This window comes from Coregonus clupeaformis, chromosome 12 (assembly GCF_020615455.1).
Source record: "Coregonus clupeaformis isolate EN_2021a chromosome 12, ASM2061545v1, whole genome shotgun sequence".
Taxonomy (NCBI): domain Eukaryota; kingdom Metazoa; phylum Chordata; class Actinopteri; order Salmoniformes; family Salmonidae; genus Coregonus; species Coregonus clupeaformis.
In genome coordinates this window covers 15,278,816-15,297,214 of record NC_059203.1, presented here as the reverse complement: position 1 = coordinate 15,297,214, position 18,399 = coordinate 15,278,816, and the positions used below count along the sequence as shown (strand labels likewise).

At 45.6% G+C, this 18,399-nt stretch overlaps 1 protein-coding gene across 1 annotated transcript in view; it reads right to left on the bottom strand.

Annotated features, from left to right (window-relative positions):
• Positions 1-18,399, bottom strand: part of poc1a (POC1 centriolar protein A) — a 112,700-nt gene that overhangs the window by 44,633 nt on the left and 49,668 nt on the right. The window contains exon 10 of the mRNA XM_045223714.1: positions 11,882-12,196. Coding sequence (XP_045079649.1) covers positions 11,882-12,196 — 315 coding nt within the window. The remainder of the gene's footprint in view (positions 1-11,881; positions 12,197-18,399) is intronic.

Sequence of the window (18,399 nt, the reverse complement as noted above, 5' to 3'; positions counted from 1 at the left end):
AACAATAGTTTGTTAACAAGACATTTGTGGAGTGGTTGGAAAACTAGTTTTAATGACTCCAACCTAAGTGTCTGTAAACTTCCGACTTCAACTGTAGTAGTATAAATCCCCTCGCACAGTCCCTGCAACAATTTTCTCAAGGCTTCTGGAAAGAAATGCTGTCGGCATGCTCAACCGGTGTCGCTCATTCAGCCGAAAGAAACTTTCAACCAGTTCTCCCAACTAAGCAACGAGTCGGAGTCAGAGGCCGAATCTTCTCAGGGCTCTCCTCCACCCGTTACGGGGTCTGAGCCACCGAAGCCTCCCACCATTAGCTCTGACAAATTGAAAACCCTAGTCATTGGCGAATCCATTACCCACAATATTAGACTTAAAAATAATCATCCAGCGATCATACACTGTTTACCAGGGGGCAGGGCTACTGACGTAAAGGCTAATCTAATTTGGTGCTGGCTAAGGCTAAAACTGGTGAGTGTAGAGAGTATAGGGATATTGTTATCCACGTCGGCAACAATGATGTTATGATAAAACAGTCAGAGGTCACCAAGAGCAACATAGCTTCAGCGTATAAATTAGCTAGAAAGATGTGTCGGCATCAAGTTATTGTCTCTGGATTCTCCCAGTTAGGGCGAATTATGTCTCACAACTCAATCTCTGGTTGAAAACTGTTTTCTGCCCCTCCCAAAAGATAGCATTTGTAGATAATTGGCCCTCTTTCTGGGACTCACTCACAAACAGGACCAAGCCTGGCCTGCTGAGGAGTGATGGACTCCATCCTAGCTGGAGGGGTGCTACAGGACCAAGCCTGGCCTGCTGAGGAGTGATGGACTCCATCCTAGCTGGAGGGGTGCTCTCATCTTATCTACCAACATAGACAGGGCTCTAACTCCTCTAGCTCCACAATGAGACAGGGTGCAGGCCAGGCAGCAGGCTGTTAGCCTCCCCAATGAGACAGGGTGCAGGCCAGGCAGCAGGCTGTTAGCCTCCCCAATGAGACAGGGTGCAGGCCAGGCAGCAGGCTGTTAGCCAGCCCAATGAGACAGGGTGCAGGCCAGGCAGCAGGCTGTTAGCCTCCCCAATGAGACAGGGTGCAGGCCAGGCAGCAGGCTGTTAGCCTCCCCAATGAGACAGGGTGCAGGCCAGGCAGCAGGCTGTTAGCCAGCCCAATGAGACAGGGTGCAGGCCAGGCAGCAGGCTGTTAGCCAGCCCAATGAGACAGGGTACAGGCCAGGCAGCAGGCTGTTAGCCTCCCCAATGAGACAGGGTGCAGGCCAGGCAGCAGGCTGTTAGCCAGCCCAATGAGACAGGGTGCAGGCCAGGCAGCAGGCTGTTAGCCTCCCCAATGAGACAGGGTGCAGGCCAGGCAGCAGGCTGTTAGCCTCCCCAATGAGACAGGGTGCAGGCCAGGCAGCAGGCTGTTAGCCAGCCCAATGAGACAGGGTGCAGGCCAGGCAGCAGGCTGTTAGCCTCCCCAATGAGACAGGGTGCAGGCCAGGCAGCAGGCTGTTAGCCAGCCCAATGAGACAGGGTGCAGGCCAGGCAGCAGGCTGTTAGCCTCCCCAATGAGACAGGGTGCAGGCCAGGCAGCAGGCTGTTAGCCAGCCTGACAGCTTAGTGGAGTCTGCCACTAGCACAGTCAGGGTAGTCAGCTCAGCTATCCCCATTGAGACCGTGTCTGTGCCAAGATCTAGGTTGAGCAAAACTAAACATGGCGGTGTTCGCCTTAGCAATCTCACTGGAATAAAGACCTCCTCCATTCCTGTCATTATTGAAAGAGATTGTGATATTTCAAAATAGGGCTAAATGTTAGATCCCTCACTTCCAAGGCAGTCATAGTCAATTAACTAATCACTGATCATAATCTTGATGTGATTGGCCTGACTGAAACATGGCTTAAGCCTGATGAATTTACTGTGTTAAATGAGGTCTTTCCTCCTGGTTACACTAGTGACCATATTCCCCGCGCCTCCCACAAAGGCGGAGGTGTTGCTAACATTTACGATAGCAAATGTCAATTTACCCCCCAAGAAATGACTGCGTTTTCGTCTTTTGAGCTTCTAGTAATGAAATCTATGCAGCCTACTCAATCATTTTTATAGCTACGGCTTACAGGCCTCCTGGGCTGTATACAGAGTTCCTCACTGAGTTCCCTGAATTCCTATCGGACATTGTAGTCATGGCAGATAATATTCTAATTTTTGGTGACTTTAATATTCACATGGAAAAGTCCACAGACCCACTCCAAAAGGCTTTCGGAGACATCATCGACTCAGTGGGTTTTGTCCAACATGTCTCCGGACCTGCTCATTGCCACAGTCATACCTTGGATCTAGTTTTGTCCTGTGGAATAAATATTGTGGATCTAAATGTTTTTCCTCATAATCCTGGACTATCGGACGGCCATCTTATTACTTTGCAATCGCAACAAATAATCTGCTCAGACCCCAACCAAGGATCATCAAAAGCTGTGCTATAAATTTTTGGACAACCCAAAGATTCCTAGAGGCCCTTCCAGACTCCCTCCACCTACTCAAGGATGTCGGAGTACAAAAATCAGTTAACGACCTGAGGATCTAAATGTAACCTTGCGTAATACCCTAGATGCAGTCGCACCCCTAAAAACAAAAAACATTTGTCACAAGAAACTAGCTCCCTGGTCTACAGAAAATACCAGAGCCCTGAAGCAAGCCTCCAGAAAATTGTAACAGAAATGGCGCTCCACCAAACTGGAAGTCTTCCTACTAGCTTGGAAAGAAAGTACAGAGCAATATCGAAGAGCCCTCACTGCTGCTCGATCATCCTAATTGAGGAGAATAAGAACAATCCAAAGTTTCTATTTGATACGGTCACAAAGCTAACTAAAAAGCAGCATTCCCCAAGAGAGGATGCCTTTCACTTCAGCAGTGATGAATTCATGAACTTCTTCAACAAAAATATCATGATTATTAGAAAGCAAATTACGGACTCCTCTTTGAATCTGCGTATTTCTCCAAAGCTCAGCTGTCCTGAGTCTGCACAGAACTGCCAGGACCTAGGATCAATGGAGACACTCAAGTTTTTTATCCTATATCTCTTGAGACATTCATGAAAATAGTGATGGCCTCTAAACCATAAAGCTGCATACTGGACCCTATTCCAACTAAACTACTGAAAGAGCTACTTCCTGAGCTTGGCCCTCCTATGTTGAACATAATAAATGGCTCCCTATCCACTGGATGTGTACCAAACTCACTAAAAGTGGCAGCAATAAAGCCTCTCTTGAAAAAGCCAAACCTTGACCCAGAAAATGTTTAAAAAACAAATCTCTCATTCCTCTCAAAGATTTTAGAAAAAGCTGTTGTGCAGCAACTCACTGCCTTCCTGAAGACAAAAAATGCATACGAAACACTTCAGTCTGGGTTTAGACCCCATCATAGCACTGAGACTGCACTCGTGAATTACCTTTTAATGGCGTCAGACTAAGGGTCCTGCATCTGTCCTCGTGCTCCTAGACCTTAGTGCTGCTTTTGACACGATCGATCACCATATACTTTTGGAGAGATTGTAAACCTTAATTGGTCTACACGGACAAGTTCTTGCCTGGTTTAGATCTTATCTGTCAGAAAGATATCAGTTCGTCTCTGTGGATGGTTTGTCCTCTGACAAATCAATTGTACGTTTCGGTGTTCCTCAAGGTTCCGTTTTAGGACCACTGTTGTTTCACTATATAGTTTACATCTTGGTGATGTCATTCGGAAACACAATGTTAACTTTCACTGCTATGCGGACGACACACAGCTCTACATTTCGATGAAACATGGTGAAGCCCCAAAATTGCCTTCCCTGGAAGCCTGTGTTTCAGACATAAAGAAGTGGATGTTGGCAAATGTTTTACATTTAAACTCGGACAAAACAGAGATGCTAGTTCTAGGTCCCAAGAAACAAAGAGATCTTCTGTTGGATCTGACAATTAATCTTGATGGTTGTACAGACGTCTCAAAAAAAAACTGTGAAGGACCTCGATGTTACTCTGGACCCTGATCTCTCTTTTGACGAACATATCAATAATATTTAAAGGGAAGCTTTTTTCCATCTTCATAACATTGCAAAAATCAGAAACATTTTGTCCAAAAATGATGTAGAAAAGCTGATCCATGCTTTTGTCACTTCTAGATTAGACTACTGCAATGCTCTACTCTCTGGCTACCTGGATAAAGTACTAAATAAACTTCAGTTCGTGCTAAACACGGCTGCTAGAATCTTGACAAGAACCAAAAAATTTGATCACATTACTCCTGTGCTAGCCTCTCTACACTGGCTTCCTGTTAAGGCTGATTTCAAGGTTTTACTGCTAACCTACAAAGCAGTACATGGGCTTGCTCCTACCTATCTCTCCGATTTTGTCCTGCCGTACATACCTACACGTACGCTATGGTCACAAGACACAGGCCTCCTTATTGTCCCTAGAATTTCTAAGCAAACAGCTGGAGGCAGGGATTTCTCCTATAGAGCTACATTTTTATGGAATGGTCTGCATATCCATGTGAGAGACGCAGACTCGGTCTCGACATTTAAGTCTTTACTAAAGACTCATCTCTTCAGTAGGTCCTATGATTGAGTGTAGTCTGGCCCAGGGGTGTGAAGGTGAATGGAAAGGCACTGGAGCGACAAACCGCCCTTGCTGTCTCTGCCTGGCCGGCTCCCCTCTCTCCACTGGGATTCTCTGCCTCTGACCCTATTACGGGGGCTGAGTCACTGGCTTACTGGTGCTTTCCATGCCGTCCCCAGGAGGGGTGCATCACTTGAGTGGGTTGAGTCACTGACGTGATCTTCCTGTCCGGTTTGTCACCCCCTCGGGCTTGTGCAGTGGAGGAGATCTTCGTGGGCTATACTCAGCCTTGTCTCAGGGTAGTAGGTTTGTGGTCTGTTGATATCCCTCTGGTGGTGTGGGGGCTGTGCTTTGGCAAAGTGGGTGGGGTTATATCCTGCCTGGTTGGCCCTGTCCGGGGGTATCGTTATTATATTATTGATCGATTGATTATGACTTTTCAAAATCACCCAGTTTTGTCTTATCTTGATTATTGTCCAGTCGTGTGGTTGAGTGCTGCAAGGAAAGACCTAGTTAAGCTGCAGCTGTCCCAGAACAGAGTGGCACATCTTGCTCTTCATTGTAAACAGAGGGCTGATATAAATACTATGCATGCCAGTCTCTCTTGGTTAAGAGTTGAGGAGAGACTGACTGCATCACTTCTTTTTATAACAAACATTAATGTGTTGAAAATCCCAAATTGTAAGCATAGTCAACTTACATACAGCTCTGACACACACACTTACCCCACCAGACATGCCACCAGGGGTCTTTTCACAGTCCCCAAAACCAGAACAAATTCAAGAAAGCGTACAGTATTATATAGAGCCATTATTGCATGGAACTCCGTTCCATCTCATATTGCTCAAGTGAACAGCAAACCTGGTTTCAAAAAACAGATAAAGCAACACCTCACAACGACTCTCCCCTATTTGACCTACATAGTTTGTGTGTATGTATTGATATGTAGGCTACATGGCCTTTAGTATTTAAAAAATGTATGTAGTTCTGTCCTTGAGCTGTTTTTGTCTATTAATGTTCTGTATTATGTCATGTTTCATGTCTTGTGTGGACCCCAGGAAGAGCAGCTGCTGCTTTTGCAACAGCTAATGGGGATCCTAATAAAATACCAAATACCAAACTATCTAGCTAGGCTCCGTGTTTATAGCTTGCTAAATAAATAGATACATAAATAGCTAGATATGTTATCCTATTAGCAACGTTATGACTGACTTGTGATGCCCTCGCTAGTTTGATTATTGACATTCCCAACCTTACGGCAGAAATCCATCTAGCACTTTCGGGATGATGAAACAATGGAGCCCCAATCATTTTCAATGAAGAGAAGCGAAGTGGACGAGGGGACTGTTGGGCGATGGACGAAGGAGCGTGAACAGGGTGGGACCAAAATTGGAGAAAGCTGAATTTTTGTTTGCGTACTGGCTGTTGATACCTAGCACTACCTAGCCTGCTTGCTAGCTTGCGTGTCAGCACCGACATGATGGCGAAGCTAGCACTACCTAGCCTGCTTGCTAGCTTGCGTGTCAGCACCGACATGATGGCGAAGCTAGCACTACCTAGCCTGCTTGCTAGCTTGCGTGTCAGCACTGACATGATGGCGAAGCTAGCACTACCTAGCCTGCTTGCTAGCTTGCGTGTCAGCACTGACATGATGGCGAAGCTAGCACTACCTAGCCTGCTTGCTAGCTTGCGTGTCAGCACTGACATGATGGCGAAGCTAGCACTACCTAGCCTGCTTGCTAGCTTGCGTGTCAGCACTGACATGATGGCGAAGCTAGCACTACCTAGCCTGCTTGCTAGCTTGCGTGTCAGCACCGACATGATGGCGAAGCTAGCACTACCTAGCCTGCTTGCTAGCTTGCGTGTCAGCACCGACATGATGGCGAAGCTAGCACTACCTAGCCTGCTTGCTAGCTTGCGTGTCAGCACCGACATGATGGCAAAGCTAGCACTACATAGCCTGCTTGCTAGCTTGCGTGTCAGCACTGACATGATGGCGAAGCTAGCACTACCTAGCCTGCTTGCTAGCTTGCGTGTCAGCACCGACATGATGGCGAAGCTAGCACTACCTAGCCTGCTTGCTAGCTTGCGTGTCAGCACCGACATGATGGCGAAGCTAGCACTACATAGCCTGCTTGCTAGCTTGCGTGTCAGCACTGACATGATGGCGAAGCTAGCACTACCTAGCCTGCTTGCTAGCTTGCGTGTCAGCACCGACATGATGGCGAAGCTAGCACTACCTAGCCTGCTTGCTAGCTTGCGTGTCAGCACCGACATGATGGCGAAGCTAGCACTACCTAGCCTGCTTGCTAGCTTGCGTGTCAGCACCGACATGATGGCGAAGCTAGCACTACATAGCCTGCTTGCTAGCTTGCGTGTCAGCACTGACATGATGGCGAAGCTAGCACTACCTAGCCTGCTTGCTAGCTTGCGTGTCAGCACTGACATGATGGCGAAGCTAGCACTACCTAGCCTGCTTGCTAGCTTGCGTGTCAGCACCGACATGATGGCGAAGCTAGCGTGGTTATCCGTAGAGTGGATCACTGCTGTTACTTTCGGCCGTTTTTTTCTCCAATTATTGAGTCATTAAAAAGCCAGACTCAGTAAGTCCCCAAATAAAATATCACATTTTATTTTATTGTTTAATATATCTCGAAATGGATAAATGAAAGCTTTAATTTGCCATTTGGGTCACTTCAAAGTGATACAAAATATGTTTTTATGAGTTATAAGTACAGCAGCTTTGTTTAAAAATTGCAGGTCAGATTTCTCCAGGTAATTGTGACGCATAGGCCTATTGATCATTTTTTTCATGCATGTTGTATCTGATCCATCCACTACATACAGTAACACACCAACAACACAAATAGACCTCTCTATATCCCCCCCCCACTATAAACATTTCATTTTACATTTTAGTCATTTAGCAGAGGCTCTTATCCAGAGCGACTTACAGGAGCAATTAGGGTTAAGTGCCTTGCTCAAGGGCACATCGACAGATGTTTCACCTAGTCGGCTCGGGGATTCGAACCAGCGAGCTTTTGGTTACTGGCACAACGCTCTTAACCACTAAGCTACCTGACGCCTTTCTTAAAACAAGACTCATTATAAATTACAGTTGAGTGATATAGAATAAAAGTGTAATTCAGGTAACAAATGCGTGTGGTAACGGTTCATATCTTGGCTCCTGGCTGTCAGTCCGTCGGTCTACACCTTTTTTGGGATGTAGTCCGCCATAAAACCCCCAGAAGAAGAAGTCCGTCTGTCTGTCAGCCGATGAGGATGTTTGAAAACACCTGCGTGTCTGTAACAAAGTTGCTCGGATGTTGCTAGCTTGATTTTCTGAATAAAACTGGAATTGTGGACAATTTTCATTCAGCAAGGCAGGGATTCCTGACTCACGACTAGTCCCAGGATCACGCTGCTGTGGACAGTGCCAATGATAATCACGAGAGCTAGCTGTCTACTGGTACGTGAAACTACAGTATAGCAGTTACACAGCAAGCTAGCGAGCTAATTTAGCTGGCTAGCAAACCGCTGTTGATATATTCAAGCATTGCTAAATGTGAAAACCGATCGGGTCGCCTACTACGGTAAAAACAAATGTTTGTGTACTTACTTGTAAACTTTGCTGGAGTTGTTAGCTGGCTAATGTTTTCCTCTTGGATGTTTTGTTTACAATTGCAGCCTTTTGATGGCTAATTTATTTTATAATTCAACATAGGCTAGCTAGTTGCTAATGGTCGACTTTTCCAGAGAAGTTTTTGCACTGCAAGACTGAGATCAAGCAGATAACGTCACTATTGTTGCCCAACAGTGTATTGTTGTCTAGCTACGTAAATTTGAATTTTATTTGACTGCTGTTACGTTCATAGCTGACTTGTAAATTGTTATTTTCTAATACAGCAGCCTACGTGCCTGTTGTAACTAGAAGAGGCCGGTGGCTGAAGAACTCTCAGCTAGCCTAGAGCATGTGATGACGTCTTGCTCGGGTTTGTTTTGTAAGCGCATACAGACCCAGCTTGGCTACATTGTAACCGTGAAAAGCGGCCACGGTGTGCTCTCATACGTGGCTCAGCCAGGACTGTTACTTTTGTAACTGAATGAAAACCTTTTAACGATGTCATTGACAGCCCGCGAGCTACCAGACATGGCAGTTTTCTGCAAAGGTGCAACCTTTGGTAGGCTTTGGAAGGCTACTCAAGAGGCAGAATCTCAATTGCATACTCCTCACGTCCCCTCTCCTTCTCAGAACCCGCTGGATGAGAAAGCCAGAGGGATTCCCCTCTGACCTTTTCCTCCACCGGGTTTTGAGAAGTAGGCAAGGAGCGAGGACATGAGCAATTGGGATTCTCCCAGAGGCTGCGATACAGCGAGGCCTAATCAGACGTGCCTGTGCTCATCATGGTTCTTACAGGCAAAGGGAAATGAAAACATTCGCTCGTGGTGCACGCCTCTCAAATGATAAGTAACAACACCTGAGTGCATCGGACATGAAACGACAATACAAAATGCAACAGCACAACAAAATAGATAAACTATTTTCTTTTGTAGGTGTCTTTTCATTTTAAACACCAGTGGTGCAACTAATGCTTTGTAACCGAACTGAACCAAAACAGTGGCGATTGGGAGGGAAACGAAACAAAACCTTTCATCTTGAGGCGACAGGGGGAAGGGGGTGCAAAATGCAATCTGTTCATTATTAAATCAGATATAAAATGTACATATCTAAAATGGACAGACTAGCTCAAAATATTACTAATCATTGAAATTGACAAATTACCCAATGGATAATGATACTTTTCTTGTAAAAAATAAAATAAAATAAAAATGAGCGAGGAGAATCACAGAGGTCATAGTGAAGGAAGGAGGGAGAGGAGGGGGAGGGAGGGAGAGGGGGAGGGGGGAAAGAGAGGAGAGAGGGAGGGGGGAGAGGGACGAGGGGGGAGGGAGAGCGACAGAGAGAGGGAGGGGGAAAGAGAGAGGGAGGGGGAAAGAGGGAGGGAGAGAGGAGGGAGGGGGGGAAAGAGGGAGGGGAGAGAGGGAGGGGGAGAGAGGGAGGGGGGGAAAGAGAGGGAGGGGGGGAAAGAGAGCGACAGAGAGATAGAGGGACAGAGAGAGGGAGGGGGGGAAAGAGAGCGACAGAGAGATAGAGGGACAGAGAGAGAAAGACGGCGCACATTGCTTTAGCGTCAATAACACTACAATAATAAACAGAGAGATGTGTTCCAGAGTGCTGTTACCTGTGTGAGAACATCTAGTTGAGCCACTATGTGTTCCTGATTGCTGTTACCTGTGTGAGAACATCTAGTTGAGCCACTATGTGTTCCTGATTGCTGTTACCTGTGTGAGAACATCTAGTTGAGCCACTATGTGTTCCTGATTGCTGTTACCTGTGTGAGAACATCTAGTTGAGCCACTATGTGTTCCAGAGTGCTGTTACCTGTGTGAGAACATCTAGTTGAGCCACTATGTGTTCCAGAGTGCTGTTACCTGTGTGAGAACATCTAGTTGAGCCACTATGTGTTCCAGAGTGCTGTTACCTGTGTGAGAACATCTAGTTGAGCCACTATGTGTTCCAGAGTGCTGTTACCTGTGTGAGAACATCTAGTTGAGCCACTATGTGTTCCAGAGTGCTGTTACCTGTGTGAGAACATCTAGTTGAGCCACTATGTGTTCCAGAGTGCTGTTACCTGTGTGAGAACATCTAGTTGAGCCACTATGTGTTCCAGAGTGCTGTTACCTGTGTGAGAACATCTAGTTGAGCCACTATGTGTTCCAGAGTGCTGTTACCTGTGTGAGAACATCTAGTTGAGCCACTATGTGTTCCAGAGTGCTGTTACCTGTGTGAGAACATCTAGTTGAGCCACTATGTGTTCCAGAGTGCTGTTACCTGTGTGAGAACATCTAGTTGAGCCACTATGTGTTCCAGAGTGCTGTTACCTGTGTGAGAACATCTAGTTGAGCCACTATGTGTTCCTGAGTGCTGTTACCTGTGTGAGAACATCTAGTTGAGCCACTATGTGTTCCAGAGTGCTGTTACCTGTGTGAGAACATCTAGTTGAGCCACTATGTGTTCCAGAGTGCTGTTACCTGTGTGAGAACATCTAGTTGAGCCACTATGTGTTCCAGAGTGCTGTTACCTGTGTGAGAACATCTAGTTGAGCCACTATGTGTTCCAGAGTGCTGTTACCTGTGTGAGAACATCTAGTTGAGCCACTATGTGTTCCAGAGTGCTGTTACCTGTGTGAGAACATCTAGTTGAGCCACTATGTGTTCCAGAGTGCTGTTACCTGTGTGAGAACATCTAGTTGAGCCACTATGTGTTCCAGAGTGCTGTTACCTGTGTGAGAACATCTAGTTGAGCCACTATGTGTTCCAGAGTGCTGTTACCTGTGTGAGAACATCTAGTTGAGCCACTATGTGTTCCTGATTGCTGTTACCTGTGTGAGAACATCTAGTTGAGCCACTATGTGTTCCAGAGTGCTGTTACCTGTGTGAGAACATCTAGTTGAGCCACTATGTGTTCCAGAGTGCTGTTACCTGTGTGAGAACATCTAGTTGAGCCACTATGTGTTCCAGAGTGCTGTTACCTGTGTGAGAACATCTAGTTGAGCCACTATGTGTTCCAGAGTGCTGTTACCTGTGTGAGAACATCTAGTTGAGCCACTATGTGTTCCAGAGTGCTGTTACCTGTGTGAGAACATCTAGTTGAGCCACTAGGTGTTCCTGATTGCTGTTACCTGTGTGAGAACATCTAGTTGAGCCACTATGTGTTCCAGAGTGCTGTTACCTGTGTGAGAACATCTAGTTGAGCCACTATGTGTTCCTGAGTGCTGTTACCTGTGTGAGAACATCTAGTTGAGCCACTATGTGTTCCAGAGTGCTGTTACCTGTGTGAGAACATCTAGTTGAGCCACTATGTGTTCCAGAGTGCTGTTACCTGTGTGAGAACATCTAGTTGAGCCACTATGTGTTCCAGAGTGCTGTTACCTGTGTGAGAACATCTAGTTGAGCCACTATGTGTTCCAGAGTGCTGTTACCTGTGTGAGAACATCTAGTTGAGCCACTATGTGTTCCAGAGTGCTGTTACCTGTGTGAGAACATCTAGTTGAGCCACTATGTGTTCCTGATTGCTGTTACCTGTGTGAGAACATCTAGTTGACCCACTATGTGTTCCAGAGTGCTGTTACCTGTGTGAGAACATCTAGTTGAGCCACTATGTGTTCCAGAGTGCTGTTACCTGTGTGAGAACATCTAGTTGAGCCACTATGTGTTCCAGAGTGCTGTTACCTGTGTGAGAACATCTAGTTGAGCCACTATGTGTTCCAGAGTGCTGGCCAGAGCAGCAGGCACCACGCCTTCTCTCTGGGCATGGGTCTGGGGCTGGGGCTGAGGCTGGGTCTGTGTCTGTGTCTGGGGCTGAGGCTGGGGCTGAGGCTGAGTGCGTGTCTGCTGGGCAGAGGAGGGCCTGGCACTGGGGGCCCTGGGGGTCTGGGTCTGGGACGGTCTGGAAGACAGGCTCCGGGTGAGGCTGCCACTCCTACTCCTCACCTCTGTACATAAGCCCCGCCCCTGGCCGTCACACAGCTCTGACTCAGACGACACCTTGAGAGGACAAGAAAATACCATATCAACACCTGGGTGTCCAATAACCAGGATATCAGAGGTTTTACCTGACTAGGTGAGCTAACCAGTAAACTATGGGTCCTGAATATGACTAAGGACCAGAACTTCTCTTCCGCTCAGTCCCTCCCCTACACTCCTGTTCAACATCTGGTAGACATGTGCCCTGCCACAAGGCCCTCTCTCTCTCTCTCTCTCTCTTCCTCCTCTCCTCCCTCCAGGGTGTGTAAATATTGACTGTGTGGTCCAGGAGAAGTCATGCTCCCTGTGTCTGTCCACGTCCACCCACTTAGTGTTGACAGAGAGAGAGAGAGAGACACACGCGAGAGCAAGCGAGAGAGCGATTCTGTATCCAACCTGGTGAATACTGCCAGACCTGGCCCAGACTGCTACAGGACCCTACTGACTGGAGTAGAGGGGAGGAGAGGAGAGTTTCAAGTTTGTCGTCTGTACAGGGTACACGTGGTATACACCGTCCAACGAAATGCTATTGGCAGGTTCCTTCTGGACAATTCAACAACAATAAGAAATAATAAAATATAAGAATAGGAACATAAAGTAAATGTCTCAGTAGAATAGAAGAAACATTTTAGCATCAGTATAATACAGTATAATACATATATATAACAATCTATAGTCCAATATTTACACGTGTTTTGGGGAAGGGGGGATTGGGGGGCAAGTATTAAATTGTGCAGTATTTAGCAGACTGGTAGCAGCAATTGTGTGTGTGTGTGTGTGTAGCTTGAGTGTATATGTGGTCCTCTGTAGCTCAGTTGGTAGAGCACGGCGCTTGTAATGCCAGGGTAGTGGGTTCGATCCCCGGGACCACCCATACGTAAAAATGTATGCACACATGACTGTAAGTCACTTTGGATAAAAGCGTCTGCTAAATGGCATATTATTATTATATGTGTGTGGGTCTGTGTGAGTGAGTACGTGTGTGCTAAGATGCGGAGAATCCGAGCAGGTGGTCAGTCCAGGTCAAATGTTCAGCAGTCTGGTGGCTTGTAGATAGAAACTGTGTCTGAGCCTGTTGGTATCAGACCTCATGCCCTGATAGGAGAGGAGAGACATCATGGAAATGTCTCATTATCGATCCATCACACAGCACTCAATGCACACACACGCACACTGACTAACCCTCCCTGTGTTGTTACATGGCCATTCAGTCTCTACCTGGTCATCAAGCCTAATCTCACTTCCTGCCTGCCAGAGAGACCAGAGGGTGTGTTCAGTCTCTACCTGGTCATCAAGCCTAATCTCACTTCCTGCCTGCCAGAGAGACCAGAGGGTGTGTTCAGTCTCTACCTGGTCATCAAGCCTAATCTCACTTCCTGCCTGCCAGAGACCAGAGGGTGTGTTCAGTCTCTACCTAGTCATCAAGCCTAATCTCACTTCCTGCCTGCCAGAGAGACCAGAGGGTGTGTTCAGTCTCTACCTGGTCATCAAGCCTAATCTCACTTCCTGCCTGCCAGAGAGACCAGAGGGTGTGTTCAGTCTCTACCTAGTCATCAAGCCTAATCTCACTTCCTGCCTGCCATAGAGACCAGAGGGTGTGTTCAGTCTCTACCTAGTCATCAAGCCTAATCTCACTTCCTGCCTGCCATAGAGACCAGAGGGTGTGTTCAGTCTCTACCTAGTCATCAAGCCTAATCTCACTTCCTGCCTGCCATAGAGACCAGAGGGTGTGTTCAGTCTCTACCTAGTCATCAAGCCTAATCTCACTTCCTGCCTGCCAGAGAGACCAGAGGGTGTGTTCAGTCTCTACCTAGTCATCAAGCCTAATCTCACTTCCTGCCTGCCAGAGAGACCAGAGGGTGTGTTCAGTCTCTACCTAGTCATCAAGCCTAATCTCACTTCCTGCCTGCCAGAGAGACCAGAGGGAGTGTGTGCAGTCATTTGTCCTTTTCTGAAGAAAAAAAACATTCTATCCTGATTTCTATTGGTTGTTTGGCTCGACAATGATTACAGAGTTCTTGAGTAAAACACTTCACATGTTATTACATTTACATTTACATTTTAGTCATTTAGCAGACGCTCTTATCCAGAGCGTCTTACAGTTAGTGAGTGCATACATTTTCATACTGGCCCCCCGTGTGAAACGAATCCACAACCCTGAACAAAAGTTTTCACTGTAACAGTGAAGGTGTAAATTTGGCAGTAGAAAACCTACAGTATATTTGACCTCTCAGCTTCCCTATCAAATGTAACAATTTCAAGCGGAAAACCTAAGAAAATTAACAACAATGACAAATGGTTTGATGAAGAATGCACAAATCTAAGAAATACATTGAAAAACCAATCCAACCAAAAACCTGAGTCTACACCTTCACTATGGTGAATCACTAAAACAATAAAGAAATACACCACAGAAAAAGAAGGAACAGCACATCAGAAATCAGCTCAATATAATTTAAGAATCCATAGACTCTAACCACTTCTGGGAAAATTGGATAACACTAAACAAACAACAACACGAAGAGCTATCTATCCAAAACGGAGATGTATGGGTAAACCACTTCTCCAATCTTTTTGGCCCTATAACAAAGAAAAAACAGCAAAAACATATACATGATGAAATGCAAATCTTAGAATCAACTATTAAAGACTACCAGAACCCACTGGATTCTCCAATTACATTGAATGAACTACAGGACAATATACAAACCCTTCAACCCAAAAAGACCTGTGGTGTTGATTGCATCCTAATTTAAATGATAAAATATACAGACCACAAATTCCAATTGGCTATACTTAAACTCTTTAACATATTCCTTAGCTCTGGCATCCTCCCCAATATTTGGAACCAAGGACTGATCACCACAATCCACAAAAGTGGGGACAAATTTGACCCCAATAACTACCGTGGGATACAGCAACCTTGGAAACATCCTCTGCATTATCATTAACAGCAGACTTGTACATTTCCTCAGTGAAAACAATGTACTGAGCAAATGTCAAATAGGCTTTTTACCAAATTAACATGCGACAGACCACGTATTCACCCTGCACACCCTAATTGACAAAGAAACAAACCAAAACAAAGCCAAAGTCTTCACATGCTTTGTTGATTTCAAAAAAGCTTTTGACTCAATTTGACATGACGGTTTGCTATACAAATTGATGGAAAGCAGTGTTGGGGGAAAAACATACAACATTATAAAATCCATGTACACAAACAACAAGTGTGTGGTTAAAATGGGCAAAAAACACACACATTTCTTTCCACAGGGCCGTGGGGTGAGACAGGGATGCAGTTTAAGCTCCACCCTCTTCAACATACTGTATATACAGTGAGGGAAAAAAGTATTTGATCTCCTGCTGATTTTGTAAGTTTGCCCACTGACAAAGACATGATCAGTCTATAATTTTAATGGTAGGTTTATTTGAACAGTGAGAGACAGAATAACAACAAAAAAATCCAGAAAAACGCATGTCAAAATTGTTATAAATTGATTTGCATTTTAATGAGGGAAATAAGTATTTGACCCCCTCTCAATCAGAAAGATTTCTGGCTCCCAGGTGTGTTTTATACAGGTAGACGAGCTGAGATTAGGAGCACACTCTTAAAGGAGTGCTCCTAATCTCAGTTTGTTACCTGTATAAAAGATACCCGTCCACAGAAGCAATCAATCAATCAGATTCCAAACTCTCCACCATGGCCAAGACCAAAGAGCTCTCCAAGGATGTCAGGGACAAGATTGTAGACCTACACAAGGCTGGAATGGGCTACAAGACCATCGCCAAGCAGCTTGGTGAGAAGGTGACAACAGTTGGTGTGATTATTCGCAAATGGAAGAAACACAAAATAACTGTCAATCTCCCTCGGCCTGGGGCTCCATGCAAGATCTCACCTCGTGGAGTTGCAATGATCATGAGAACGGTGAGGAATCAGCCCAGAACTACATGGGAGGATCTTGTCAATGATCTCAAGGCAGCTGGGACCTTAGTCACCAAGAAAACAATTGGTAACACACTACGCCGTGAAGGACTGAAATCCTGCAGCGCCCGCAAGGTCCCCCTGCTCAAGAAAGCACATATACAGGCCCGTCTGAAGTTTGCCAATGAACATCTGAGGAGAACTGGGTGAAAGTGTTGTGGTCAGATGAGACCAAAATCGAGCTCTTTGGCATCAACTCAACTCGCCGTGTTTGGAGGAGGAGGAATGCTGCCTATGACCCCAAGAACACCATCCCCACCGTCAAACATGGAGGTGGAAACGTTATGCTTCGGGGGTGTTTTTCTGCAAAGGGGACAGGACAACTTCACCGCATCAAAGGGACGATGGACGGGGCCATGTACCGTCAAATCTTGGGTGAGAACCACCTTCCCTCAGCCAGGGCATTGAAAATGGGTCGTGGATGGTTATTCCAGCATGACAATGACCCAAAACACACGGCCAAGGCAACAAAGGAGTGGTTCAAGAAGAAGCACATTAAGGTCCTGGAGTGGCCTAGCCAGTCTCCAGACCTTAATCACATAGAAAATCTGTGGAGCTGAAGGTTCGAGTTGCCAAACGTCAGCCTCGAAACCTTAATGACTTGGAGAAGATCTGCAAAGAGGAGTGGGACAAAATCCCTCCTGAGATGTGTGCAAACCTGGTGGCCAACTACAAGAAACGTCTGACCTCTGTGATTGCCAACAAGGGTTTTGCCACCAGGTACTAAGTCATGTTTTGCAGAGGGGTCAAATACTTATTTCCCTCATTAAAATGCAAATCAATGTATAAAATTTTTGACATTTTTTTGTTGTTATTCTGTCTCACACTGTTCAAATAAACCTACCATTAAAATTATAGACTGATAATTTCTTTTTGTCAGTGGGCAAACGTACAAAATCAGTAGGGGATCAAATACTATTTTCCCTCACTGTATCAACGAATTGGCGAGGGCACTAGAACAGTCTGCAGCACCCGGCCTCACCCTACAAGAATCTGAAGTCAAATGTCTACTGTTTGCTGATGATCTGGTTCTTCTGTCACCAACCAAGGAGGGCCTAAAGCAGCACCTAGATCCAAAAAAGGTCCAGTTGCCATGACCACAAATACAAATTCCATCTAGACACCGTTGCCTTAGAGCACACAAAACAACTATACATACCTCAGCCTAAACATCAGCGCCACAGGTAACTTCCACAAAGCTGTGAACGATCTGAGAGACAAGGCAAGAAGGGCCTTCTATGCCATCAAAAGGAACATAAAATTCGACATACCAACTAGGATCTGGCTAAAAATACTTGAATCAGTAATAGAACCCATTGCCCTTTATGGTTGTGAGGTCTGGGGTCCACTCACCAACCAAGAATTCACAAAATGGAAAAAACACCAAATTGAGACTGCATGCAGAATTCTGCAAACATATCCTCTGTGTACAACATAAAACACCAAATAATGCATGCAGAGCAGAATTAGGCCGATACCCACTAAAAGGAAGCGATTCCCAAACCTTCCGTAACAAAGCCATCACCTACAGAGAGATGAACCTGGAGAAGAGTCCCCTAAGCAAGCTGGTCCTGGGGCTTTGTTCACAAACACAAACAGAACCCACAGAGCCCCAGGACAGCAACACAATTATATCCAACCAAATCATGAGAAAACAAAAAGAGAATTACTTGACACATTGGAAATAATTAACAAAATAAAACTGAGCAAACTAGAATGCTATTTGGCCCTAAACAGAGATTTCACAGTGGCAAAATACCTGACCACTGTGACTGACCCAAACTTAAGGAAAGCTTTGACTATGTACAGACTCAGTGAGCATAGCCTTGCTATTGAGAAAGGCCGCCGTAGGCAGACCTGGCTCTCAAGAGAAGACAGGCTATGTGCACACTGCCCACAAAATGAGGTGCAAACTGAGCTGCACTTCCTAACCTCCTGCCAAATGTATGACCATATTAGAGACACATATTTCCTTCAGATTACACAGACCCACAAAGAACTTGAAAACAAATCCAATTTGGATAAACTCCCATATTTATTGGGTGAAATACCACAGTGTGCCATCACAGCAGCACGATTTGTGACCTGATGCCACAAGAAAAGGGCAACCAGTGAAGAACAAACACCATTGTAAACACAACCCATATTTATTTATTTTCCCTTTTGTAGTTGAACTATTTGCACATCGTTACAACACTGTATATAGACATAAAATATGACATTTGAAATGTCTTTATTCTTT